This window comes from Falco punctatus, assembly GCF_963210335.1.
Source record: "Falco punctatus genome assembly, chromosome: 8".
Taxonomy (NCBI): Eukaryota; Metazoa; Chordata; class Aves; order Falconiformes; family Falconidae; genus Falco; species Falco punctatus.
Window position 1 is genome coordinate 20493014 of NC_137588.1, and position 12053 is coordinate 20505066.

At 44.3% G+C, this 12053-nt stretch overlaps 1 protein-coding gene across 3 annotated transcripts in view; it reads right to left on the reverse strand.

The window, feature by feature from the left end:
* Window positions 1-8678, reverse strand: part of ITGA6 (integrin subunit alpha 6) — a 45392-nt gene extending 36714 nt beyond the window's left edge. The window contains exon 1 of one of the 3 annotated variants that reach the window (XM_080398834.1): window positions 8442-8678. In XM_080398834.1, the coding sequence (XP_080254960.1) occupies window positions 8442-8602 (161 nt within the window). In that variant the 5' untranslated portion in view covers window positions 8603-8678. The remainder of the gene's footprint in view (window positions 1-8441) is intronic. The other 2 variants (XM_080398831.1, XM_080398832.1) reach the window with 2 other exon arrangements.
* Between the last annotated feature and the right edge of the window lie 3375 nt (window positions 8679-12053).

A 12053-nucleotide genomic window follows, 5' to 3' on the forward strand; every position in this document is an offset into this window, starting at 1 on the left:
GAAGCAAAGGAAGTGCATTTTCCCAAGAATACAATATATCTTATGCTAAGATTGCAAAATGAGCTTTATTAACCTATGGTTTGGTTCATTTACTTTTAATATACCAAATAATTCCCTTAAAAAAGGAAGTGAGACTTCTTTTCCACATTCACATAGCTTTTCTAGGCTATATTCTTCTGCTATTACTTTCAAAGCAGCAACTTGCTTACATATATCACAATCAACAATATCCAATGCTAATAAATGAATTATTCAATTTTCCAGACCATCCTGTATAGTTCTCTCTTCAAATATTCTTATGCCTCTTATTGTACCTACCCTTGTTAAATACCACTGAGGTGTTAATTTTCCAGCTCAAGTTTCACAGTATAGACCACCATCTGCTCATTCAATAATATGGATTTTTGCTTACTTGTTTTTAAATAGCCATTTGCCCAACACCCTACCTCATTCTTGACCTTTCTGCAGAGTGCGTCCCCAAAACATGCCATTTTTACAGCTTGGCTAGAATGATTCATCCAGCCCCAGGCTACTTCTGAAACATTGAACAACAGCTGATTTTGAACAGCAGTTCTTCTGAAAATGGATGAGGTCTCTCCTATGAAAACTTACCAGATTGCATTCCTTACAAAACTGAGTTACTCTGGCACACGGAAAAGGTTTTGAGTAGTTTTAGCAGAGGAGAAAAGAATGGCCCCTGCCCATGCCCTGCCAGGCAACCCAATTGTGGAGAACCCAGACAGCAACAAATTAGAGCAGTAAACCATTCCTCTCTGCTTGTTATCCTTTTAGACAAGAACATTGAGACATGAAGCCAACCTACCTGTCCTGCTTCTGCTTACATTTTTCTTTGTTATTTACAAATTTACATTAGCAACATCAGCAGCATTAGCAACATATACTACACAGAAAATTGCATTTATCTTAGCAAGCATCGTAATAGTGATTTTGTGCTTCTCTTCCTTTCTATTTTACCGTTAAATAAATAAGATAATTTGGATGAAAGAGCATACACAACTGCAAAATATTTATGAAAGGACAGTCAATCAATATAAAGAGACTTCTCAGAAACTTAAAAAAACAAAATGTTTAATTAAATCAAAACACTTAATTTGACAGTCACACCACAAAGATTTACATTTCTCTTCTTGCAGTTACAGATCAGATCCATCAAATAGTCCTGATGCAGACTGATGGGGTTAGCCAGTATTTCTGAAGAAGACAAAACACACACTACTATTTCCTGCCAGAGTACAAGCCACTTTTCTACTAGATTGTAACAAAACAAGGGATTAATTCTGACTCTGCACAGGTGAACGGTATTTTCAACAGCGGACAGTGCAGTACCTGAAGCTCCACACCTGGATGAAGATGTATCCATATCTGATGGTAGCACTGCCTTACAGTTTATTCTTTAAGTATATGCCAGCTTAAAGAGTCTTATTCACCATCAAAGTAGCCAGGCACAAGAGTGAAACTCATACAGAAATTGTAGCATATCTTCCCTTAATAATTCCAATGCAGCTGTGCCTCTGTGCCCAATACTACAGGCACGTATCTGTCTGCACACACCTGTCTGAAAGCTCTTCACTGCTCTCAAGACCTCAGAAAATTTGGAAAACAAAAACAGAAACTGAAGGAAAACTATGTCCTCGATAAAAATGCTAAATTTTAAGATTCTAACTCATAAATAATGTTAACGATACAGTGGTCCCTTTAGTGTCCCTGTTGCAGAAGGACTGCTAGCACATCTGTTCAAAATCCTGCTGCTTTGGAAGAGAGCAGCACACAGCAAGCAGGCCTTATGTGGTGTATGAGATACTTGAACGGTTCACTCGACACCTCTGCATCTTGATCAATATTCAGTCTCCCTCACTTTCTACCCTTCTGTAGCTGATGGGGTCACATTTTAAGTCTAAAGAGCACTATAAATTTCCTTGTGCCAGTCAGTCCATAGTATCAGGACAGCAAAGAGCTTCACACAGCTGTCTGCCAGCTGAAGCTTTCAGGATGCCAGCGACAGAGAGCCTTGATTCTTCGCTCAGCTTCAGCCCACACTGCTGAGAACCAGGGCAGAGCACACACACAGCAGACTCACCCACTCAGCACCCTACCTCTCACTGCATGAAGGGAACTGCAGAAAATGCTTCTCCAGCTCCCTCCCACCTCAGGTTTTCGATGGCAAGTGTTTATGCTCTTCAAACACATTTTAGCCCATCCAACTTTGAACTACAGTTCTCAAATCCAACTACAGGTCAGACTAAGAGGGTGTAAGATGACTTCTCCTTCCTCAATATTTAGAGCAAACACTGACTACAAGTCCTTTTCACACTGGAATACCTCGCAGTTTCATTGAAGGCTTTATGTCAGACATATACACGGACACGTCCACTTTGCCCATCTGCGTGTGTCTGCATCAGCTTAGTTCAAAAAGCAAGAGAATAGGTGCTGGTCTTTCCAGCTGTGAGCCCTCCACCCAACACTTTTCTGCCCAGCCTTCAGGCGTCATTAAGCAGAGTTGTCAGGACCCACAGCCCGCGCTGAAGAACGCAACTTGTCAAGAAGAATGCTTTTCCTTTGTCCTTAACTCATACTTTATGTAGTTCACTAGTTTTCATTCACTTCAGTAATGAGAAAAAAGCCTTTCTCCTCCTTCCTGAGATCAAGGTCCATCCTTGCCTGCATTGTGTTATTTTGTTCCAGTTACACTGTTTTAACCTTGCTAGTTTTAGAGAATGCAAGATTAAGTTTTTGAACTATTTCCAAGATGTGTCTAATACTTTGAGCTCACTGGGCTTGCATATGCTGTGTTCATCAGGGTTGATTTACACCCTAATATTTAAGAACTACCTGGTATAAATTCCATCCTTTTACAGGGATGAGTACAACAGACTTGGACTAGATGAATTCAAAGCAATTTTGGTTAATTGAGCCATCACTTATACTTTAATACTCTTGGAATGGCTTGGTAGGTCCGTGTTTTACACAGAGTAGCAGCTTACAGAATACCCTTCTCTTTCCAAATGCACAGCCTGAAGAGAGAAGAATTTATGCCTCCATGAATTTCCATTCATATCTATTGAGACATTTAAAAATAAGAAAGCATAAGCCAAAATGCTTCTCAACTTGTCATCACCTCTACCCTGGAAATGTAAATGCAAAGACATGGTACCTCTTACATTAGAAACTGATTTAGCGATGAGACTCGGCATAGGTAAAAACAAAAAGCTATGAAACCAAGGAGCTGTATCAAGTACAAGCATCTTCCAGTAAAAGCATAACAATTTTATGAGCTGTAATTGAAGCTGATAGCCTAGGCTGCTTCTCAAAGCTGGAGTCTGCACATAAGGCCATTTATCATCACTGCTGACAAAAGACATATGCTACACTCCTTACTCATCGAAAGCTCCCACTAGCATAGCAATTACTTTTCTTATGCTGGTGTTATTAACAAAATTAACACATCTACCACAGCATGATTTAAGATTCTTATGAACTTACAGGTGACCATAGAAAAAAAGTTATCTGAAAAGCATAAGACCTCTTGGAAAACAAGTTTCTCAAGAGGATGGAGGACTGGGACAAGAGGTTTGCGACTTACTGTGTGGGAAGGATAGCTTTACACTATGAACATCTGTCACACCAGTTGATGCTACAGTGAAGCTGAACCTGTGAACCCACACAGCCAACAGCACTGTACTGTAGCATATCTTTCCTGCCTTTTTACAGCCACCTGCACTAAACTGTCCCAGCAGAAGCATGTTTTTGCTGTACAACCTGTGACTTCACTAGTGCTTTGCAGGGTGTGCTCTTTTTCTACACTGATGGAAGTGGTTACACTAGTGCAACTTCCTAGTCCGTATCTGAGCTGATGATGAGCTCCATTTCATCCTTCTTGCCTTAGCAGAGTTCTGCAGGATGAAGCGCACAATTCTTTCCTGTTCCTTTGAGGAAAACCAAAAGAAAAAACCCAAAACCATCCAAAGATAAAGATGTTGACTTTTTCCACCTGCAAGAATGGGAGTCAGTGACAATTAGGTGAGTTTCCAATCTTTTGTATACCTGACCTGTAAACCTGTCAGCTGTGTCTCTGCCGCAGATAACCCACAGCACAACTCAGACTTAGCATTGGGAAAAAGCTTGCCTTCTGCAGTTTGACTCCACCTATAGCAATTCCATAATCTTCCCTCTCATGCAACGTAAATTTATCTTCCCACTTCTTTCACCCATAGTATTAGTATGATGGATCTACTTTTCAAAAATCTTAAACTACTCCTCCCTCCTCATTCCCAACTTCATTTGATCCTGACCTTTGCCACAGGACATCTATCCTGAACACAGACAAACTCCTCTACTATCACAAACTGAGAAAGCAATCAAGCATGCTAAGCAGGTTATCCAAGAATAGCTTGCATAAACAAAAACAGGCACTCAAGGGGCAGGGGGGTGGAAAGCTAAGTGCAATGAGACAGTAAGGACACAGTCTTAAAAAAAAAAGTAATAATAAATCCTTAGTTAGTGCTTTTGTCAATTAGACAAAAAGACCAGCATTATTATTAAATCCCGAAGATGTACATATGCACTTTATTCATTCAGTCTACCTGAACCTTGAATTACACTACACCACCCCTGCAAGCAGAAATTGTCATTTTCCACTGCAGACCAGCATAATCCAGCTCTTTTGTTGCTGGAGCAGTGTCTAAGAGCACAAGCCCTCAGTCGACACAGAAATACTGGCTAAATGCCACTGAGGATGCACTGCAGCAGCCCAGCAATGTCAGCAGCCTGGCTGACCTAAGGCAACTCTGTGGCATATTGATACAACAGCTCACAGCAGAGATATGCAGTATCAGCAAAACCTGTCACAACTAAAAATTTCAGTAGATACTGCAATTTTTAGGACTTTACTGCTGCTAATGGTCAGCACAGTCCTGACGTAAAGTGCACATCCACAGCTTTCAACCACACAGCTTTTCAGCTGGTGAGAAGACCTTGAATGTTGATTACTACACTCTCATTCTTTTTTGCCTGAAATAGTAACAAGATGCCTATGTGAATTCAGCCCCGTACTTCTGCTGAAAATAATATCAGAATTACTTGCAAGTTATACACAAATTCAGATATTCTTGGGGTTTGTGTTCTAATTCAAGGTATTTGCTTAAATCATTGTGAATTACAAGCAAAAAGGACTGGAATGGACCTGCCGGACAACTTACAAACCTTCTTCCAGTCTGCAGACAAAACACACTGCTGTTGTGCCACCATTTCGTTGCAGAACTAGAAATCCATTATTTTCATCATATTGACAGAATAAAATCAGAACAATCTTACAGAGTAACAAGCCCAGCTCTCTTAGAGCTCCGTTAGCCTCTTCTGCTACCTGATTCACTGTGCTTGACAATAAATCAGAGCCGTACACAGAAATCCAGGCAGGCTGCCCTAGTACCTCCAAAGTTAATGCTCCCTCAATGCACATTAAGATTGCATTTGGCTTCTTTCACACCTGCATGCCATTAGCAGTCCACTTTCAGTCACTGTGAATTAATAAAGGTTTTTTCTTCTCTCCAACTGACAAACATTCCAACTTTTCTCACCTGAAGACATTCACAAAGAAAAATGAAATCCTGCTACTAGTCCACAGTACCACTTACAATTGAAGTTAAAGCAGCTGAACAGTCATCTAGCCATACTATTGGGAATTAAGTAATTTCCTCATTAGCAAACATGGCATTAGTAGCTAACGCTAACGAATGAAAAGACTGCCATTCAAAGCCAACATGCAATCTACAGTATCCTGTGACTAAGAAAAAAGGTGATCAAAAGCAAATACCATGTTTAACCAAAGGCTTCAGCTGTACCTTTATTTGTCACACTTCCTAGACATTCTCCACCTCTGTTTTTAACACTGAATCATCCAGTGTGAGGAAGGGGGAACCATTTCACTTAAGAACCACTTAAGTGAGGCAAGAGAAAAATTACACATCATTTATTTTGTTTTACCAAGTCTTGCTCCAAGCCACAGACTAAAACAGCCCTTGAATAGAATTCGCATATTTTGCTTTCCCTCATTTGCTTCTTTTTCCAAGGATTGACTGATCTTGCATGTCTGTTACAATCCACTTCTAATTTTGTAAAATTAGAGAGGTGAGGGAATGCTCAGGTTGGCAGGGTTTTTTTTGAATGGGGGGTCCCTGCCAGATGAGAGGTGTGCTCAGGTTGGCAGGGTTTTTTTGAATGGGGGGGTCCCTGCCAGATGAGAACCCAAGTGTCACTTCTAATTAAGTTTCAATTATGAAATCGGGTTTGTGTATTTTTGGCAACTACTTAACAGTGTTCACACTCAAACTGTAACTGAGCTTTGAAGCTGGTATCCATTTGAGAAGAGGGAGTAAATTAAATACTTTATCTGACTAAGATAGCTGAACATAAAACAACTTTTGCGGTAGAGGTATGACACAGACAAAAACACAGTGGGGAATGCAGAGGTATTGCACCCCTGAAAACAAACTACTAAAATTCCTGCTGTTACAGATAACGGGCAGCATACAGGCATTAGACATACTCATTTCTCAGGAGACCACAGTACAACATCCATTCCCACAACTTTTCACCTTCACCAAGTATCTGCACAGCAGACACCATTTTTTCCACCTATAAAGAGTCAAGCTATTCAGAAACTGCTTCTGTGGAATAGATTACACAAATCATTCAGTATCAGTTCAATGTTGTTCATCTAAAAGACACATGCAGCCTAGCATGAGAGGCTTCACTTCAAGTTTCCGCACCCCAATTCCCATCTGTTTCATGGGACAGAACTTAGAGCAAGCTGAACCCATTTCCATCCCTATGAAAGATAGTTAACAGTTCAACGCGTTTCATGTCTCATTCTCTTATAGCCACACATTCCTCTCAGACAGAAAAATTATGCTCAAAGCAACTATAACATGCTTGCATGATGTAAAAGGTTTTTCACTCCACGAGTACTACCCAGGGCAGCACTCAAATTCTTTATGCTAAAACTCACGAATAGAGTTTAAAATGGCGAAGACATCTCGTACTCAGAAACATACATCACCATAAAATGCAGTCCGGTTTGGCCTCTGTTAGAGATACTTGCTGCTCATGAAAGCCTGGATTCAGAAAGCCATGTCAAGGCAGATAGCATCTGGCTCTGCTCTGTCCCCAGATTTGGATAGCCTGAGGAAGCACTTGCTATACATACAATACAGAACTTTCATGCTAATAATCTCTGAAGCATTTCAGCCCAAAATCGCAGACCAGCTTGAATACTGTGACCGCTCTTGTGTTTCTACTGACTTCCCAGTAACTGGCTTTCTGTCTCTGCATATTCTGCCACACTCACCCAACCAGTGACAATACAACGGGAAGCTAACCAGCTTCAGGGGATGCTGTCTTAGCAAACTAAAGACCGATGCAAGAGTAATCCTGTCAAGAATTAAGATAAAGAACTCCGAAAAGGAGCTCACAGGTTTGTATTTCGTTCTGCGGGACACCATGGGTCGTTTTGCCTACTCGATGGCAGGCGGAATGTGTGCATTTATGATTTATGCTCTTTACATGGTGCAGCTTCTATGAAATCACACAAAACACAAGCGTGGGCAAAATGGGCCCACAGGACTTGTAAGTTTGCCAGCTAACTTTCTGAAGGATAAGATTTCTTTCCAGCCTCCTTCTCCCATTAACTCTGGACGGATTATGAGCCTATCTTCCCTTGAATTAAAGCTGTTTGGGGAAGGAACGTTTATTTAATAGCAATACCTTAAGTAAAACAGGCTCTATCTAGCACTGCTGGACAGGGTGGGGCGAAGCACGGCTCAGACACGGTCGCGAAGAGGCAAGGATCCTGACAGGAGCCCTGCTTTGCTTCCCAAAGGACATTCCCAGCGTTCACCTACCTACACGCCACCAACATCGACTTGTTTTTCCCGATTTCCTCGCACTACCTCCCTCCCGCGCTGCCGGGCAGGTTCCGCCTCGAGCAGCGCAGCGCCGCGTTACCGGGGGCGGGGGGCACGGGGAGAGCAACCCCCAGAGCCCGGGCACGCACCGGGGCTGCCCTGGGGCACCGGCGGAGCCCCCCCGGGGCACGGGCGCGGCGGCCGAGGCGGGAGGGTGCCCCAGCCGCGGCTGCCGCTCGCTGCCCCCCACAGGCCACCGAGCAGGGCGCGGCAGCACCCCGCTCCCCCGCACGTCCTGCGGGCGGCCTGCGGCTCCGCAGCACCCCGCGGGCCGCGGCAGGTGCCGCCCCGTCCCTCCGAGGGCCCCCCGACCCCTCCCCGCGGGGCGGCCCGCCGCCCGGCCCCGCTCCCCGCCGCCAGGTGCGGGCCGGCGGCCCCAGCCCGCGTCCCGCGGCGGCGGAAGGGAGGAGAGTCCCCGCGGGCGGCCCGGGACGGCGCCAGGCGAGGCGCGGGAGCACTTACAGCCGTTTCTCCTGCGGCTGCAGCTGCCGGTGCATGGCCAGGGAGAAGCCGAAGAGGCTGCCCGCCTCCCCGCGCCGGCTGATCACGTTGTCCGTGTCCAGGTTGAAGGCGCCGGCCAGCCCGGGCAGGAGGGGCAGGTAGAGGAGCAGCGCGGCCGCCATCTGCTCTCGCCGGCCACGGGAACCCGCCGCCGCTCCCCGCGCTGAGGGCGCCCGTTGTGCCGCGCCGGCCCCGCGCGCCGTGACGGAGCCCGCCCCGCCCCGCCCTCCGCGGGCTGCCCGGCCCCCGAGCGGCGGCGCCCTGCCGAGGAGCCCCGGCGCCCACGCCGCGGGGGCGGCACAAAATGCCCCCGGGGCCCGGCCCCTGTCCCCCGGGAAGGGCCGCCGAGGGCGCCGCCCCGCCCGGGGGTCGCCGGCCGCCTCCCGAGGCCCGCGGGGGAAAGCCCGCCTCGCGTGGCTTCGCGCTGCCCTCAGGCAAGGCCGGTAGGCGCAGCCGGGCGGGGGCGGGCCGCGGCCGCAGGTGAGGGCCGGGTGCAGCCCGCGGCACCGGGAGCGGGGGCACGGCCAGAGGAGCTGTGGGCACGGGGCACAGGTGCTTCGCGTACGCGATCCCAAACACCGCATCCAGGAGAAAAAGGAAAAAAAGTGCGTGCGTGTCTCTGTTTTGCAGAGTCTTCAGACAGCACACAAGGACAGAGGCTCTGGTCTACATAAGTCTTCTCCAGCGCCTCCCTCCAGCATCTCCTGTCTCTGGACAGATCGGAGAATTTCTTACCCCTACCTTTTAATTGTTTGGAAACAATGCGTGGGTTTGGATCCCAGATCATTTTATCTCACGCATCCACCCGTAACTCCAAAAGAGTATTTGCAAGCGTGCCTTAACACACACCATCCACCCCAGAGAGAGGTTTTGCTGTCTGTAACAGGGTCTTGGTTTAGTGCTCTGGTTTAGGGAAGCGGATGCGAGGTTTTTAAAACCACGTGAATGCCAAGTAGCATGGCGAGACTCTGTTCTTTCCTACCAATACCCGGGATATGAAGAGAGAAGCTTTGCTTCTCACACAGATTCCAGAGAAAGTGAGAAAAGAGCAATCCAGACAGCACTCAAATATGTTGATACTCGAAATAACTGCTGCTGGAACAATACTCTGCTCCCATGGAGTTAATCCAGGCTACTTTCTCCAGAGTAATTACTCTAGGATAACTCCGTGTATAGACAAGTCTTTGGCTCAAGTCCAAAACACCCTTGATCAAAAGCAAGGGGAAAATGCACCAGAAACGTGCATCTAATGTGGAAACAAAACATTTTGTTAAATTAAACTCCCAGATATTTATTGCTAAGAGTCCTTTCCCTGCTTGCTCTTCATGCCCAACTCGTTCAAAGTCTTAATCCAGTGTTCAATCATTTCACAGTCACTGCCACAGCAGAAAACTGTACTGGCATAAACAGTTTCACTAAAGGACCCATAAGAGGGAGCAGTCCCAGACTAATTACAAGTAGGCTTACTACAATCCACATTTCACAGTAATTAGTAAAGATTTGAAAACAAGTCTTTTAAAACAGCTTCGAGGTCTGTACCAAACTCTTAGCAGTTTGCCCTTCAGGACCATTTAAATTTGCGTGCTTATAATACTCCCATAATAACTATAGTTACTTTTTAAGTCATGCTTGTACTCAACAACTTGTGTAAGGAGTCACAGAGATACTTTCATCCAGAGCCATCAGAATGATACTGGTGCATTAGGTTCATCTGATTTCTCCCTCCCTCCAGCCAGCACTGCCTGGGCATGCTGTACCTGTTTGTTGTTATCCACAGAGGCTGCTGAAGGGAGAGTTTTCTCATCTCCAGATGCAGTAACAAGCATTCCAAGACATAGTTATATTAAAACCTGTCTCAAGTGACCACAGCAGGAACAACAAAAATAGATCGTATACAGGGTGGAGCAGAACTGCACACAAACAGCTTAGAGTTACCTTGGATGGTCTCTCATCATTTTGTACTATTTTCATTTGGTCTGGATGAGGAGAGAAAAAAAAAAAGTTTTTTTTTTTTAAAAAAGTCAGTTTCCTTCCTTTGCTCTTCCTCCAAAACAAACACACTGTGGGTTATCTATAACTAACACATACTTCAGGAATTCCTCTTTTGTACCATTCCCTGTATAAAAGGGGACCAAGATTAGGTACGATGACCAATTAAGCATGAGCACTCTGCTATGCATAATAACGAGGCTATTCCAAGAAAGGCAATGGCCAGATCAAAGCTGTCTCTCTTTCTCTGCTATTGCAGAGTTTTCAAGCTGTACGCTTATTAAAGGTGGGTTGATACTCAGCCAAAGGGCTACAAGGTGTTTGCCTCCTGTGTCTACATACTGAGCAAGCCTTACTACTGCCAGCAGTACTTTCCTCCTCCATACAACCATATAGTTAATTACACGGGGGGGGGGGGGGGGGGGGGGGGGGGGGGGCAGGAATTTCTCGAGAACAGAAAACGTGGGATGGAAAAGCTAGAGCTTGGCAAGACACAATGCTTTACATTTCTGAACTTTTATCATTTATATGAACAAAACATACTACGCAAAGAAATACATGCAACTTGTGGATACTCAGCTGTGCAGCTTTAATGCAGCACATCAAATGGTCCTGAAAAGTTGAAGTATGTAAACCTCCTTCCCATTTCATTTAAAAAAAAAAAAAAAAGGCTTGATTTTATATTTGATGTAATTCCAGATTGAAAAAATTATACAGGCCAAAAAGGTTTGGTTCACTGTGCAAATTCTAAAACTACAGAGCTCTTTCAGTTCAGAAACATAAGCTCGTTTTAAGTGTCAGTAGCCTGGATCAACCTTCTGGATGGTTTCTCCTAAACACAATACACATACCATTTTTAGAACTGCATGTCCTCCAAATTATTTACATTTATAGAACGGATGCATTTCAACAGCTACAATAAACAGTTGAATTTTTACACAGCCAGGCTATCAGACTATTTTTGCAGTATATCCTCTATGGCTGTTCTTATATCCTCTTATCTCTTTCTAGGGCTAGCAAACAGCAGCACAGGAGATAAAGGTGCTTACAGTGGTGAGGGAGACAAACTGGTCAACACCATGTAAGCAAAATGTTTTCCTCCAAACAGTCTAGAAACCAGATCATTAAAATAGTTTTATTTACGTGCTTGGTATTTTGAATTATACAGAACTGACACTTATTTATATATGTATTTATATAATTTATAACTGAATGAAGAATGCCTCAATCTCTCATGCTCTCTAGTATCTTTTCAGAAAGATTTCCAAGATGTAGCTTTTTTACTTGATGCTACATTTAAATCAGATTAACTACAGTTGCAGATGAAGATGTTGGTATGTTCTTGTAACTTTCTCATTCTGCCATTCTTTACTGACTTGCAAAATAAAAATATTCTACCTCTGTAGACAAATTGTTTGGAATTTGACATGATACACCATAAAGACAGGTTTAAAGTCTTTAAGTCTGAGTTTTTAACATTTAGTGTCATGGCTTTAACTTCATTTTTCTATACAATATACAAAGTAATAGAATTTTATTACAAAGCAATATACAAATAAAAATATGAGCTGAAAAAATGTTTCA